Raw genomic sequence first — 16878 nt, 5'->3', positions numbered from 1 at the left:
CCTTATGTTGTGTATGGACTGTGGGGACCTCAGTTGTCTGGTTTCTAGTGTGATTAATAAAGATGTAGGCTAAAAGTGCTCTTAGAATGTATTTTTGTAGTGCTTGAAAACACACAAAATGCAGTGTATGTGGCATGGGATCATTTTAGAGCATTGGTTGCTCTGTTTTCCTCAGAGGCACTTGCTATGGCAGACAGTAATATGAAGATACAAGTAACAAATGTCATTGCTTATATTTTGCCAGGGAAGAATGGACGAAAGCCATCCAAACTGTAGCAGACAGCCTCAAGAAACAGGAGGAAGAGATGATGGATTTTAGATCCGGCTCTCCCAGTGATAATTCAGGTGCTGAAGAAATGGAGGTTTCTATGACAAAACCAAAACACAAAGTGGTAAGTGAACGTGGCAGGAAAAACGCTAAATTTCAGATCTTGAATGTAGACAAGAAGCAGCCATCCAGGCCTTTCTGTTCCCCTAACAATTACACAGTTGTTGTAGTTGTGGCTTCTGGATGAAAAGGTTGTCTGAGGTGAGCAGGTATGGGTCAAAGCCTGGTTGGGTCCACAGGAGTTCTTAACTCAGATACACTGCAGGATTTCCAAGGCCAGCTCAGGTCTGGAAGCAGTTTGCTTAATTTCCTGCAGTACAGACAATGAAATCATATTTCCTGCTGGACCTTGAGTCTGTGTAACCTCTATTTCTGTCTGCTGTGTCGTCATAGGCTAGTGCAAAGATGCACGAGTGAATTTGCAGGGCTTGAGGTGGGGCCAGGGGATTTCATTGCTCTGGATTAAGGACCTAGGCCTAATCCCAGACAGCCGCTGGGGTGTCTGTCCATAGTGTTCCTGCAGCTTGGGTTTTTGCATTGCGCACAGCATTGACTGAATGGCCTTGTGTAAGAGGAATGTGTGCCAGTACAGATCTCTGCCCTTTTAGGTATCTCCTTTCAGTCTCTTCAACTTCCCTTCCTTTAGTTCTGTCGTCTCATTGCCTCCTATTTGGCTTTCCAATCTCACTATTTTATCTCACTATTAACATTTCCATTTCCTTTCATAATTTTGCTTCAGTTTTGGAAAAACTGTTGAAATTTTTAAAGAAAATAAGTCATTATGTGATTGCTAAGTATGTCTGCCAGCCTTGTGTCATGCTGTTGGCTTTAGACTGATGTGGGTGGCTACTTACGTGTCACTGTAAGTTGTAGCTGCCATTAGCCTTCTGTGTCCGTGACCGAGCAGATACCACTCTTGCAGAGTGGTTCCTAATAGAAATGCAAGAACCACCACCTCCTTGGTCAGATTTCTGAGGCACATTCTTTTGAGACAGTGACTGTCTCTCCCTGGGCATTTTAGTGAGGATAATCAAAGTGATTATTGGGGTCCTGACATCAACTGTATTGAACAATTAACAGCAAGTCTCCTCAGCCAGCTGTAGGGAAGAATATGGAGTAAGTTTGCTATTGAGAGCATCTTGGAAGTTTCCCCAACAGAGGCTGCAGTAGCCTTTGGCTGTTCAAGTCCTGTTACTGCTGTGTTGGCAATGGTCATTGGTACTGTAAGAGAGAGACTGTCCATGGCCTGCAGCACATTCCAATTTCCCCAGCATTTTCCCTAATGGCAAAACAAGTAAGAGAGAGTAGCTAATCCATGAAGCAGTTGTTTTCTCTGTGGGTTTTGGTGCTATTCATTGAACCACAAGAAAGTTGATCCCCTAGAGAGGTGGGGAACATCAGAAAAAGGATGGATTCAGTCCCTAGATTCAGAGCAACATACAACTTTTAGTGAACCTCTGCACTGGCAAAGTGGTCAAAATGTCTCTGATGATAATACATTGAGTGGTATTAGCACAATTGAGTGTTGAGTGAGTCTTGTGAATGAGTGTTCTGTTAGTGAATGGTTTATGGTTTTCCCTAAATAGTTTGATTGATTATCTTTGGGAAGCGTACTGGTACTCATTTTTATGGCAGAATCATTTCTGCTCTTGAATCCTACTAAGTAAAAGGGTTAAAAAAAAAAAAAAAAATGCATAGTATTCTCCCATGAATGAGAAATTCTAGTCTGATACACTTGTTGGTAGTTAATGTAATTCAGTTCTTGTTTATCTGTATCATTAACAGACCATGAATGAATTTGAATACCTTAAGCTACTGGGAAAAGGCACTTTTGGAAAGGTCATTTTAGTTAAAGAAAAAGCAACCGGACGGTATTATGCCATGAAAATTCTGAAGAAGGAAGTTATTGTAGCAAAGGTGAGTGGATGGGAAACTTGGAAATATGTACAGCCTCCTGGAAAGGAGTAGCAAGGATGCTCTGAGCACTTCTAAATAATTGCTTGAAATGCATCCCCTAATCTGGGGAATCACTTGGGTGATTTCCTTCTGATTGTGTTTCAGGATGAAGTAGCACACACGCTGACAGAAAACCGTGTTTTGCAGAACTCGCGGCATCCATTCCTAACAGTACGTATTTTTCCCTCTGTTGAGTGGAACTTGACATCGTGACAACCAAGACTTTCCTTATTTTTTGTTATTTACATAATGCATCTGAGATCTGTGTTTTTGGAGTGGATGTGTATTTTTCTGTGCTTCCATTTTTGGGAAGCACCAATTAAAATGCTTTTCTGAGTCTTCTCATTCTTGCAGAGCAGGTCTTAAGTACCTCTTGAAATCAGAGATTTCTTGTAGTGTCTCGGTGTGGTTTGATTTTATGGCTCACCCATGTAACGGTTTGCCATCTCTCGAGAGAAGTATTTGCTTTCCCTGGCCTCCAAATGCTTGGTGTCCTCTTTGAGGCAGAGATCAGGGTGACCGTGACCTTGTGACAAATGAGTTCAGCGGGGCGGGGAACAAATCTTTTTTAAAAATTTCTTTTACTGTTCCCAGAAGCAGCTTAAAGTGTAGTGATGGGAGCATACTGGGAGGTAGAACAGAGGAGAGCAAGACCATGCCTCATTCAGTGCTTTCCTTTTAGATTGGCTAACTGTAAAATGAAAGCACAGCCTCAGTTTAGACCTCCAGCACCAGCAGTCTCTCCGGGTTGACTTCAGATACCCAAGTTCTACCTCAAGATTTTGTTTGTAGTGTTCATTACAAGTTGGTTCTGAATCATTTCCAACAGCTTCAGCCCCGTAAGAGACCTGTATAGTGTCCTGGTGGTCTCCTTTTTCCAGGTACACAAGGGTTTAACTGGAATTTAGACCTTTTAAGTGTGGCCTCTGGAAGTAAATATTGGCTGAATTGGGTATGATCGGTAAATGTTTGTTGACAGGCCTAAAACCTGACCGTCCCTTTCTTTGCAAAACCACATCAGCTTTAAAAATGCTTTCCGTAATAATGAAGATAATGATATAATGTGTGGTATTTTCTTAATGCTTTCATAAACTCAAATATCCAAACCAAGGGCTGTCTTAAGTCAGCTGTCAGACTGGGATATGACCAAGAAAGTTAAGACCATGGCAAACAAGCTGGTGTTACTCTTGCTGCAGGAATACACATGACAGGGCTGTACAAAGGCACCTTGTGACACTCCATCACACCCTCTGTCTGGTCTGGTTTTGTGAATTGCTCACAAATGGATATTGACAGCATTGCTCAATCCCCTGGCAGGCTGTCAACAGCAAGCAGTTGCAGCGAGTGGGGCAGAGACCAGGGGGCTGGTGCTTGTAAGGTCACTTGTTTCAGACAAGCAGGCTTGCAGCCAGTGTGGCAGAACCTTGTGCTTTTGGGGTTTTTTTGGTTGTGGCCTCCTGCCTGCGAGATCAGACTGTGGGAGCTTGTGGCCTGGGGAGGATACTTCAGTGCCACTGTCAGTATGTTTTGTGCCATTGTAATGGGTCAGGACTTTGTTTCAGAGCATTGTAGGCATTGCTAATAGCTTCTGCAAGGGATTGTTTTAACATATTAAATACATTTCTCAAAATAAGTTGGCAGTAGATCAGCTGCAACAAGAAAATGCAAGTATTATATGACAGCCAAGAACAAAAAGTCCACTAAAATACACATTTTATATCTGTCTGTGTTTTGAAAAAAATATTCAAAATGTTTTTTTATAACTATCAGTGTGATCTTTCTTCTGAGTTTTTGTTTAAATCTGTTTCAGGCTTTAAAGTATTCCTTTCAGACACATGATCGCTTGTGTTTTGTGATGGAGTATGCCAATGGAGGGGAGGTAAGGGAAATGCAGTAATGTTTAATGCTTTAGGATTTTCCTGTCCTGCTTCTAATTCTGCTTGGCTTTACTTAGCTAGGGTCCATGTCTCCATTTCTAGTGCATCCAAGCTGTCCCAGTTAAACAGAGCTGTTTGCGGTTTTAACTAATACTAAGAATTAAGACTCTAATTTGTTCACTCCATTTTTTAGAGAATACAGGTTTTGGGTGTAGGTTTCTATTTTACATGACAGCAACATACTGTAATCTGACATTTAGTAGTTCAGAAAAATAAGTTGCTTTCTAGTTGTTCTTCAGACAGCTTATAACACTTTCTAATGAATCTTCTGAGCACGTGTTAGTTCGGAGAGAGAGGTAGAAACACAGCAAAGAAGGAAGAAGGTACTAAGATGTTAAGAAGGAAAAGATGAAATATCAACATTTCTCTAAATCATGCATTAAGCTAGTTTTAATATCTAATTGTAGTTCAATTAAAAGGAAGTTTTATTTTCTATTTGTACAAGAATGTGTCGCAATCAAACTAGTGATCAGCGTGCATCTGTGAATATGAGTTATAATTGCCAGGTTGTTTACTTTATGATGGTTTTAAAAACATTTGGGAGCACAGCTGAGTGTGGATGGGAAGGAGTTTTCTCTTAGGTAACATTGGATTCCAAGCAGGATGGCTTGAGAAGTGTTATACATAACTCAGAAACATATGCAATCTAAATGCAACAAATTATTGTTCTTGTTGTAGTTGTTTTTCCATCTGTCAAGAGAGCGTGTCTTTTCTGAAGACCGGGCTCGGTTTTATGGAGCTGAGATAGTTTCAGCATTGGATTACCTGCATTCAGAGAAGAATGTGGTTTATAGAGATTTAAAGGTACGTAGAAAAACAATTTCACAGGCTTTTGGGGTTTGGGCTTTCTCTTTCTTAGTCACAAAAGCAAATGAGCCTTGACTGTAAGAAAGCCTTTTCTGACTGAACTTTAACGTAACAGTTATTGCAGCTGTTGGTCTTGCCTTTACAGGATTTCTAAACACTTTTATCATCTAAGCGCTTGTCTAACGCGTCTATCAGGACACTAGCAATGTTTCAGGGAGTACAGAGGGGTACTGAACAGCATGGATTTTGTTTTCACCTGACTGCTTATGTTCCAAGAGAAACCTTGCTGGCTGTATACATGCTGGAGTACAATCCTGGACTTTTCATTGCTGGGTCTTATCAGATATATGCAAATTCATACACTGTGTATGATGCGCTTCCTTGCAGCGTGCTGTGCAGCACTATCTTCATAGTACCTGCCCGCAGTTAGAAAATTGAATAAAGTTCAAGTTGCTTGTTTGTTTCGTGACCAGGTTGGGAAAAGAAACAAACAAGAAATCTTAGGGCAAGCAGATGGGGGACAAGCTTGAGGGTAATGCAGCAACGGAACGTATTTTCTGAGAAGTGCTTTCAGGAGAGGATAGGGTGATACTAGTAGGAGTATGCTACGTAATGTTTTCAGCCTATTTCAAAGTGTTCTTAGGAATTCCTGCTGCAATTTCGTATCCTGATTCCTTTGAAAATGCGCTTTGTTTCATACATAGTTGGCTTTTTTGAAATTAGTGGTGCAGAGTAGGATGAATATCAAGTGCTGAGTAGATGAAGTGATTCTCATGTGAAAAAAATCTCTTTGGCAAATGCTTCTTTAAGCTTACGCTTAGTTACTTTATTCATTTGCTGTCCTTTAATGGTACAGAATGCTTTATAAAATCACTTAGAGTAAAAGCAGGGATGAAGTTTTTAAAAAATGTAGTAAGTATTCCTCCTCACAAAGAATCTGGTGTTCTGTTGATGATAATACTTTAGAAGCATAATTACAATGTTTACATTCTGTATTCTTGCTGTATATATGATCAGTTACCCAAGGACTGCAAATTAGTTACTTAATGCTCCCTAAAGAATTAAGGAAAGTGATATAAATGTGTATTTACATCATGCGTGCTTTGGCAGCTGCTATGGTTCTGACTCCAGTGAGAACACGTTTCAAAGCTGTAATCTTCAGAAATTCCAGTCTTTTATTGACTTGCTCAGGAGCAGTGTACGTTTTTTCTAATACTGTGCTTCGTTCGGACTTCTCAGCTGGAAAATCTTATGCTGGATAAAGATGGACACATAAAAATTACAGACTTTGGACTATGTAAAGAAGGCATAAAGGATGGAGCAACAATGAAGACTTTCTGTGGCACTCCAGAGTATCTTGCACCAGAGGTATGTTTATGTTGAATTTCATACTAAATCATAGTCTTAAATGCCATCCACGATAGCAGTAGCAATACAGAATAATTCCTATGCCATAATGTGTTCATACAGTACTACTGTGATATAATAACACATGCTGACAATCTTTTATTCATCATGTTCTGGGACATACCTTCAGTATGAAGACGTGTGATAATTTTCACATGGGGTAGCGTTTTCCTTTCATTTCAGGGAATATGTACGTTTTACTGGCGCAGTGCTTGCTTCTAGCGTCAGAAGTCTAATTTAAAAAACAACTCTTAAATCATTAAAATACTACTTGCTGGCTTGGTAACCCTTTTGTGATTTATTTGCTGTGTATTGGACTATCTGAAAGCTATCAACAGAACTTTGGCTAAGAAATAAAAGTACTGACTGATTCTTTTTGAAGACAGTGTAAGGTTAAGTGTGTTCAGGAAGGCCAGCAACAAGGCAGATGGAGCTCTTTTTTCAGTGTTTAGCATTGTGTATGTTAGAAGTGCCAACTACTTCATGGCTGTAAGGGCATAAGGTTGTTTCTCAAGGTTAATTTGAAACTTTCTGTTTGGGAGGAAACAAATCCAAGCATGAGACTCCAGTCCCCAAACATACATCTTGGGGGGATTTTTGTGCTAATAATTTTTTCCGTGCAAGCACGCGTTTGGATTTTACGCTTTAACTTTCATCCTGGAAATACTCCTTCGGAAAGTTGTGCAACACAGAGCAGGTGCTGTTCGAGCAGCGAGTTGGTTAAGGGCAGATCAAAAGTGAAGTTGTGTGATAGAGGAGATGTATACACGCTGTTCTGCAGGCAGACGCTCGTTTTCTCTGCCCACGCTCGGAGCTGTCTGGAAGCAGTCGCTGTATGAGCAGGGCACCGAGCCTGAGCTATTAATGCGCCGTGCCTCGCAGAAGGGCTCGCTGCCGCCGAGTGAGCGCCTTGCTAGCCCTGGCGCACAGGCTTCCATCCAGCTGGGAGCGCAGGCAGAAGCAAGTCTTGGGCTGCTGGCAGGTTATGTATCGCGGGCACACCCAGGACGTATTCCTTCCCCAAGGTGGGAGAACTGTGCGCTGCAAACCTTTCTGTAGTCAAAGTGCGCAGAGGTACGAAGTAGGGGAAACCGAAGCGGAGGACGAATATTCCTGCGGCGAGCCGGTGTCTTGGCCGATCGGCACTTTCGAGCCCTCTGTTTGCATAGCGGTGGCAGTGGAAGCAGTTGTGTGCTCTTGTTTTTTTTGTTTTCTGTTGTTTTTTTTTAAACTCCCAGCTGCTCTCAAGGGCCTCCAGTCTCTTCATAATAATGAAGAACGTGGGCACCTGTCGAAGTAGCTTGCAGCAAAGAGGTGGAGCCAGTCTCACGCTAGCTGCCAGCTCTCCATGGGTCTCTAGGAGTCTTCAGTGTTTCTAAATGGGGGTCTGTGCACCACGATTTGAGATTCACTGGTGCAGGGAGTAATTAGCAGCACGACAAAGAGTGTTTATTATTCATAAATATGGCTTTTATTTGGTGGCTCCCTCTTAAAATCAATTGCTGAACTTCAGTTTTTCACCAAGGATTTTATGAAGTGATTAAAAATATTGATTTGTTTTTTTTTTTCTTAGCTTGGAATGTGGGGATTCCCTGTGCAGGCATTATGTTGTTCTTTCGGTAGCATTACTTGCTATTATTTTTCTTTTTCATATTTACAATGAGTTGGCTCATCCAAAACCCTGAAGGACAAATCCTTTCGATTAACCCAGCTCTCTCCCTTACTTGCAAATCCCATCTGCGAGCTGGAGTGTTAAATTCTGGAGGCTTTTGTCATCTGGTTGATAGCATGCAAAAAATCTGGAAATTGCGCGTGAGTGATGCGCTGTGCATTTAAGGTCATGCAGCCTTAAAAGCAGGGGTCTCGTTCTCGTTATCTGTGTCTGTAACTTGAGTCCAGCATAGCAGCATGTTTGTACAGTTGTTGCATAGTTGTTTTTAGGTTCATATTGGAATCTTGTGCATGGATGACAGTGACTGAACCATGTCAACTTTGATGTGTCAGATATATCAATGACTGTGATGTTTACAGCTGTTGTGCCTTCTCTTTCAAATTCCATCTCACGGCAGCGTGGAGCTGCTTGTTAGGGACTGGTCAGCCTTTAACTTAAGCGAAATGACCTTGTTACTTCTGCTGTCCTGCGTGTTGCAATAAATCATGAATATGCGTAATCCCTTTTCTGATACGGTATATTTTTAATAACCACTGCTCTGTTTTGTGCAATCCCAGATCTGAGCACTTGCTGTCTGTGATAACGCACTTTGAAGAAATAAGCATTTTTTTATTCTGTGCAGAGTTAAGATTTAGCATCCTTACTGAAATAATTTATGAATTATTTTGCGTGTTTTGAAAGCACCTGTAGGACTGGCTGTGCACACAGCCAAAACCTTCGTGGCTTTTTTTTTTTTCTTCCAATCCTCTCCTTGAGTACCTCCCGCAGCAGTTTACAAATAAATAAATGGGGAGAGACCCCGTGACTGATTTATTTTCGGTAAACCTGAGCGCCGGGCAGCGCGAGGAGGAAGCGCTGGCTGCGAGGGGGCGGCTGGGAGCGGCGTTGTCACACAAATATCTCCTGCGGTGCCTCGGGAAGGACGGAGCCGGCTCCTGGAATCCCGGCCGGCCGGCAGCTGTGTCGGCCGAATACATGCACGGGGCAGCTGCAGAGCCAGCTGTCGTTTGGTGTGAATCATACGGCAGGGGATGCTGTAAATAGACCAGCGCCGGGTAATCTAATACCTGGCAGCCTTCGGAGTTTTACTGCAGGCCCTTTCCCTCGTTCGGATAATTGAGGGGAATAATTAGTGAATACAGAGAGGCAGAGCGCAAAGGGTTGTTGCGGAGTGTCTCTGCTTCCTTCTTGTGCGCAAAACCTTTCTGAATGTTTGTCAGGGGTTCGGATCCTGCCCTTGTTAAAGGGAAAGCTGTCAATTTCAGTTGTCTCTTTCACCCTTCTAATTTTGAGCGCAGTGTGCTGAATTGGTGCGCGGTGGCTGCGTGAGCCGTACATTGCTACAAGGAGGAGCACTGGTGTTGTCCTGGTGGTTTTTACTCTTGGCAATACTGAGCTGTTAGTGCAGACCTGTGAAAAGACTAAAGATGACAAGTAAAACCTGAGGACAGGGTCTGGAATATGAGACTGTCGGTGTCAGCTACAGACAACTGCTTGGGAGACATAAAGTCTAGAGAAGTCCTTGTAACATCCACTCCATGAGCCACGAAACACTCCTACCTCCTCAACAAAGCCTTCGATAGAGAAGATGATAGAGAAGATGAGAAACGAAGTGTGACAGCGCTTCTGTGGAGCAAGCAGGAGGGAAAAAGGACGCTGCTGGGTCCCGAGTCCGTGCACAAACTGGGGATTTGTTAGGTGCAAATGCCCAGGGGAAGGGAAAATGCCCTGTGCTACACCCCATCTCCTCTGAGAACGGGAAGAAGTTTGCCCCCTGACACTTTCTGCTTAGAAAGCGCAACCCCAGAGTGTTGGAGCTGGTGTGCAAGTGTTCCCCTCTGGAGGGGAGGAAGGGAAATATTTCAAGACAGCTTGGCTGCCATTTCACAGCCTTGCAGCCAGTCAAGTGCTAGGAGTGGAGATCTCGCTTAGTGTTTAATATGAGTTAGTCATTTAGCATGCTGTGTGGTCTTTTGTGACATACCCTTTGGGTAGAGGCAAGTTAATATGGAGAGGATCATGCTGTTCAGTTTGTTGCTTCTGAAGGAATAGTAAGTAATAGCCTGACTGTCTTGTCTTTTCTCCCCAAAATGGCTCCTTGGTGGTGGTTTTTTTTTTTTTTTTCCTTAATGGGATCCCATTTGGAACAGTTTGTGATGAATAAGTGAGAATTTAGCAGCTGGCTGTGTAATGTGAGAACAGACCTTAGCCTTTGGGCTTTCAAAGGTTGTGCTTACTGTGGGCTTAATGGGAAGGGGAGGCTGGGAGGAAGAGGAGAAGGAAGCTGCCATATCATAACACTTTCTCCATTTCCCTCTCTTGCTTACCTAAAGCCTTGCTCTCTTTCGATCAGTGACCGTGGTGCCAGTTGTTTTTGAGATCATCTGCAGATACTCTGTGTTGATAGACTCATCTGTGAAACCCAAGAACATTAAATTTTTGGTGTAAATTTTGCCTCTTGAGTTCTGCGCTCCTTCCTGATTTAGGAATGCCGTCTAAAGCCTTCTCTCTGCCTTTCTGCAGGTGCTGGAAGACAACGACTATGGTCGTGCAGTGGACTGGTGGGGCCTCGGCGTGGTGATGTATGAAATGATGTGTGGCCGGCTCCCTTTCTACAACCAGGACCATGAAAAGCTCTTTGAACTCATCCTTATGGAGGAGATTAGATTTCCACGCACTTTGTCACCTGAAGCAAAATCTCTCTTGTCAGGTTTGCTGAAGAAAGATCCGAAGCAAAGGTGAGGTTGTTGCTTAATAATTGCAATTTTAAATGCTCGTGCCCTCAGAAATACCAAATAAGAAGAAATCGAGGAAAAAAAATATATTTGTTAAAGCCTTCACAAAAAAGGTAGCAATTATTCTGTTCAGAGGCGTGTCTGTGAAAGGGAACTAACTTCAAGCCAAGGGACTTAAAAGTGACTTTCTGTGCTGCCATTTAAAAGATCCATATTGCCGTCTTTCAGAAACAACTGAAGATGATACTGCACAAAGGGCTATTGAGTGCACGCACGCCAGTCTTTATTTAAAGTTGAGGAAGGTGTTTTGGCTGAAATGGTAGTTTTGTTTCTAATCAGGTCACAATTAGCATCCACCAAGAATAGCTGAGATCTAGCAAATGAACCTGTTCGTTTTCGTCATAACTTTTGAAACAAGCTGACCCTGCAGGTAGCAACATGAAGCGATTTTGGTGATCAGGAGGCTGAGCTTTGGAATATGATGGCTCCCATTAACACAAAACTACAGCGTGGAACAATGCAAGTTAACCTTGCTTTTGGTCGTAATTAATCCGATGGCTGCTGTGGATTATAAGCTCTACGGTGAATGTTCTTACCTTGTATCCAAGTTCAGGCTGCGTGCTGTAAGCCTTCTGAATTTTCTGTGAAATCTGTGCCCTCGATTTATCATCCTCCTCTGGACAGCAGGTGGTGGTGGTTTCTGCCATGATTGTGGTGGAGTTTATACCACAATTGATCTACTTTTCCCCTTTCCTCCTTTTGCTTTTTTGCTATTATTTATTATTTAAAAAGTAACCTTTGACTTAACAACAACAACAAAAACCAAACAACCCTATAATGGCTAACAAACAAAAAATAGAACAGGATCCAAAAATGATATTGACCTTTGCACCAAGGTAAACATTGGTTTAAGAACCTGCCCTCTTGTCAACTCAGACAGTTTTTAAACAAATAAAAATTGTGACTCTGCCCCTAGTCTCCTGTTCTGAACCTTTCCACCATAAATAGGCCCCAGCTAGGAAACTTTTCATGTGAGGTGTACGTAGAGTATTTCGATTTGCTTTCTGGTGTGTTCAGTCTGTACGTGTGCATGCACATAGCATGAAAATGGTTCCTTGCCAGTACTTGGATACTTAGAGCAAAGATTTTTATCATCAAAGTGGATTATTCCCATCACTGCTCTTGACAGAAAAGCCTGCGGAGGGGTTTTGTGCTGCAAACCCACAATTTGTAGTAGCGGAGTGTTCAACTCAGCGGTGACACGGGGAACCAGGAGCAGCTGTAGCCAGGAAAGTGGCCAGCCTCGCGCTAGGTGGCAACGGCAGCCTGTCCCTCCTGGAGCAGGCAGGAGCTCCGGTGGGGCCTCCAGGAAAAGGTTGTGTGATAGATTAGCAGCCCCCCGGGCACTGTGCTCTGCAAATGTGGTTGCAGCCCGTGCCAAGAGGATTCCTGTCCAGGAAAGTGCTGGGTTAAATAGAATTGTGACCCTCTTGTAGCTTATTCAGGTGGGGCCTTTCAATCACTGGAAACACAAGCAGCATCTGCTGTAATTTGTTCTTAAAGGAGCATCTCTGATGAACCAAAATGCAATTTGTTTACAAACAAAGAACGCCCACTTGTTTCTAATTACAAGGTTTTTCCAATGCCAATAATTACTCCACAATATGCTCATTTTATACAAATAGCCACTTCTTCGCATGTATCTTCAGCAGGCTTGGAACTAGCGATGCTCTGATCTGTTGGACAGATGATTTTCATGCTGCTGGTAGAAATAACTACAGGCTAGACAAGCCTGCGCACATGCCTGCAGCTCGCCAATTACACTGGTGCCTCCCAAGCTTTTTGGACTGTGGGCCGTTCTTAAATACTGGTTTCTCCCCAGCCACTCTGCACCCAACTTTTTAACTGTGGATAGGATTCTGCAAATCCACTGCTCTGCGTGGGGTTTTCAGGCAGTATGGAGAACTGAGCTGGAAGCATTTGGGGTGCAAGTCCCGAGTCCCACCCTTGTAGTTTTATGGGTTTTATTGTCAGCTGCTCTCACAGTGTGGTCTGTGTGCTCGGGTGGGCGCCTGGGATACTTGGTCATTGACTCATAGTGAGATCACGGAGCCACGCTAAAGAAAACCAGCCAGATAGCCACAAAAGTACATTCAGTGAAAAGTTAAATGATGTGCAATAGTCCAGTGACCATCAGCCTGTTGATGACGTTCTGCTGGGTTACACAACGCTTCCCCCAAAATCCCCTCCTCACCAAAGCCCAGGGGTTGACAGAAGTTGGGGTCACTGTAATGTTTGTGGCAGGAAACATCAGCGTTGGCAGCATTTTGTTACTGCTGGTGGACCTGAGGGTGGGACAGGGGAGAGCCAACAGCTTGAGGAAAGCGAAACTCTGAGATACTCTCCTTTCCAGTAAAATCCCCGCCTCCCAAAAAAGTTGATACGTAAAGTGTAAATTAAATATTAAGGAGCTAGTGAATCGTGGTCTGCGTTGGTGAATTAAACCTTACAGTTACCTGCCGGACCTGAGCTAGATGCACAGGAGCAGCATTAGCAGTCTGCTTTCAGTAATGCCAGCTCAGCTGCAACTCCCAGGCATACGGGGGAAGTATGAAGAACAATAAATCGCATTCTGCTTTCAATCATGGCTGTTTTCTAAATTTGGTCATATGTAGAAAATCTGTTTTGTAAGTGAAAAGGAATTTTGAAGTTTCTTTTGGGATTGATATAAGTTTATTAATCTTGTAACGTGAGCCTTAATTTTCCTAAGAAGGAAAAAATCTGTTCTACAAATATCTTTTAATGTGGCCTGCAATTCTCCTTTGCTGCTTTGTGACATACATCAAAAGGAAGGGGGTAATCACAGCGTATTTCTACACATAAAACGGCATTTTTTCCCCCTAATTTTTATTATTCTCTCTCTGGCTCTGGGGACTGCGACCTGTGAAGGTGGGCATGGCTCGGAGCGCTCCGTGCAAGGGGGCTGAGTTCCGGTGGGTGGCAGTGTATGTGACCAGCAGAGTGTCTCACAAGTGCTGAATCTTGGCAGGTTTTAAACCAGAGGGAACTCCAACACTGCTTTATCTGAATTTTGATCGTGTCTGTTCCTACTGCATGCCGTAGCGCTCCCTGCCCTGGGGCAGGCTGGCCTCTGGAGTTGAGCCTCTTTCAGATGGGTTTGTCACCGGCTGCTTCGTTTGCTTCTTTCTCTGATGGTGCCGTGGGACCTCGCCATGCAGGACGAGCGAGAGGAAGAAGGTGCAGCATTTCACAACCCCCGTTGGAAGGTCGGATGACTGCACGGAGTCGTAGCTGTTGCTTGGCTTTGGAGGGCTGAGGCTGCTCTCTGGTAACTGGCGATGGGTCCCAGCAGCGACGCGGAGATCCAGCACTTCGTTCATTTTAGTGGTGGTGGCTCTTCCCACAACCAGAGTGCAACCTTGGCCGCAGGAAGAGCGGGGTCAGTCAAGCCTCTACCTGCATGAAACCCAAACTTTTTTCCCCGTGGAAGGCGGTGGTTAGTAGTTGAGGTGTGCCTGCTCGCTCTGTCGTGCTCTGCTACGTGGAGGACTGACAGCTTGAGCGAACCTGCTCTCCGACCCAGCAAGGCCTGCAGCCTCTGCTGGAGTTGGAGGAGGTGGAGGTGACAACTGTAGGGCTGCAGGGGCCAGAGGAAGCCCCAGCTGGCTGGGGCAGGCAGGAGGCTGCCTGCTTGTGCTGCGTTATGCTTCTCATATAGCTGGGCCTCTTGTGCAGCAGGCTTCAGCCTTGTGGGCATCCAGAGCTTGGACACTGCAGCGTCCTGGGTATCTCTTGCGCTGCAGATGCTCATCAAGTCCTCATACACAACTCACCAGGTGCTGTTCAGGGAGAGATGTGGCTGTTGGATGTGATGGTGTTGGTGTAAAGCACCTCAGTACCGACTTGTCCAGGCCCAGTTCGGACGTGAGTTGGGGCACACTCAAGCAGCTCACCCATAAGAAATCTGACCCGAGGCTGAGGAAAACATCAAAGGCAACTCTCTTTTCCCTCCAGATTTCTAGAAATCAGTGATGTAGAAACTTCCCAAGCCTCAGCTTCCTCAAACGTGACTGCTTTGTGGTTGCCTGCGAGTGCTGGGGGTGGGAGCCGGATGGGCCCCGTCCGTGTCACACGCGTGTGGCTGGGGAAGGAGCGGAGAAGTGAGGCTCAGCGCAGGGCTGGGAGCTGCTTTCCAAGCTCTTCACCTCTGAACAGGAAAGCCCCCAAAGACTGTATTCGTGGCCTTTTCCTCCCAAGCCGGGAGTTACAGATGCTCCGTGCTGCCAGCAGTGGCCACAGGGAAGCGACGTAGGTGCAGTTCCTAAATGCTCGCACACGACTGACTGCTGCAGGGCTCCGAGGGCAAGGACCATAACACGCAACGCTACTGGTCACCTTCCTGGCTGTGTCAGAGGAGGGGAAATAAGCATCTGCGTGCCCCAGAACACAAACAGTTTTTGCTGAGCTGATTTCCCTGAGCCCAGTGGGTGTATTTACACCGCTGAAGAACCGCTTTTGGGGTTGGGGGGGCAGCAAGAGAAATCATGTGAAAACAAAGCAGCAACCCAAATCTGGAGCCCAAAGCCGTGACTGTTTCCATCTGAGGCCAGTGCATGTGCGACTCTGTAAACAACAGAAACCTGTAACCCAGAAGTACGGCCCTCTTCTCACGTGAGGATTCACAGTCACAATCTTTTTGTGGCTCCCGAAATGGTGCAGCACCAGAGCAGGATGATTTGGCAGGTCAGAGCGAAGGCGGTTGCTGCTTTCTTTGTTGGAGCCTTAGAGTAGAAACATTTTCACTGTAGACCTAGAAGTTTGTGGGTTTCTTTTTAGAGAACCGGGAATGGACCACTGGGTGCCAAACACTGCTTACCTTTACAGGGACAAGTACAGAAACAATGTTTTTGCTGCGACTTGCTAATTGCAATTGTCTGGTCTGGGATGATGATGTTTCCACTGCGTGTCTGTGCACACAATATATTTTTAGGATGTACATATAAAAAATTACAGGGTACGTATTTTTAAACATTTTTGCAGATGATTTCTCTACAGCATGATAGGCGATTGCCCTTGGCTTGCAGAGCATGGGAGTTTATGATGAAACGATCACAGTAACTTGCAAGCAACACACAGTTTCATAAAAATTAAAAGTGTGGAAATGGTTTGAGCTTAGTATTAATATTAATGTTGCTCTTAGTAGTAATTTTTCTCCTTGGGATTTAGCTGAAACACAAAAGCTCAGGTTCTCAAACTTGGATGGAAGCTTAATGAATAACCAGCAATGTTCAGCAGGTATGTTTTGAGGAGACCAGTTTAGACAGATTTTTTTAAAATGCTTTTCACCCTCTACACTTTGTTATATTTTCTTGTATACTGTAATCCTCAGTGGACTTTTATTTTTAACTTCTATTTCTACTATTTTTGGTTCTGCTTGAAGACTTCCTGCGTAGAATTTAACTTCATTGCACAGGAATCTTTTTCAAGACTCTTATTCATGTTTATTTTTCTTTAGTTGTTGCATGTCCTTACGAGAGACAAACTCACTGCTCTTTCAGTTCTTAGTGTTTCTTAAGCATGCTTTTTGCATTAGGTGCTGACGTAATGTTGTTCACCTTGAAACGGTCTTTTCATAATAGTTGTAAAACCCACAAGTATGGTTTGGAATAAGTTCCTATCCGAAACATGGGTTTTCTATTGTTTTTCCATTCGATTGGAATGGATTTGTTTAATAGTATAGATTTTTGAAAGGTAAGTAAAACATCTGGGGTTTCTGTTGGCGTTTCCCTGAGTATGTATTTGCCCTTCATGGAACAAAGGCTCGTAATAGATAATGTATTCTCCAAAGCACTTGTGTATGGCTGCAATCAGCCAGCCGTTCTGCATACTTGTGCAAAACAGTATTTAGGTTCTTTGTAGCTTACAGTCACTTCATAACTCCCGAACTTTGATGCTGGAGTACAGCCTGCTGACATCTGTGAGTAAAGAGGATGGAACTGATCAACTCCACCCTCT

General features: G+C 44.0%; 1 protein-coding gene across 3 annotated transcripts in view; it reads left to right on the top strand.

Annotated features, from left to right (window-relative positions):
- AKT1 (AKT serine/threonine kinase 1) overlaps positions 1–16878 on the top strand; it is a 72584-nt gene that overhangs the window by 46786 nt on the left and 8920 nt on the right. For all 3 annotated transcript variants that reach the window (XM_035551088.2, XM_035551090.2, XM_035551091.2), the window contains 7 exons: positions 245–392; positions 2114–2245; positions 2390–2455; positions 4095–4163; positions 4900–5025; positions 6268–6396; positions 10631–10845. In XM_035551088.2, the coding sequence (XP_035406981.1) occupies positions 245–392; positions 2114–2245; positions 2390–2455; positions 4095–4163; positions 4900–5025; positions 6268–6396; positions 10631–10845 (885 nt within the window). The remainder of the gene's footprint in view (positions 1–244; positions 393–2113; positions 2246–2389; positions 2456–4094; positions 4164–4899; positions 5026–6267; positions 6397–10630; positions 10846–16878) is intronic.

The sequence above is a fragment of the Cygnus atratus genome, chromosome 5 (assembly GCF_013377495.2).
Source record: "Cygnus atratus isolate AKBS03 ecotype Queensland, Australia chromosome 5, CAtr_DNAZoo_HiC_assembly, whole genome shotgun sequence".
Classification (NCBI taxonomy): Eukaryota; Metazoa; Chordata; class Aves; order Anseriformes; family Anatidae; genus Cygnus; species Cygnus atratus.
The sequence above is the reverse complement of the archived record's forward strand: the minus strand, read 5'-3'. Positions and strand labels throughout refer to the sequence as shown.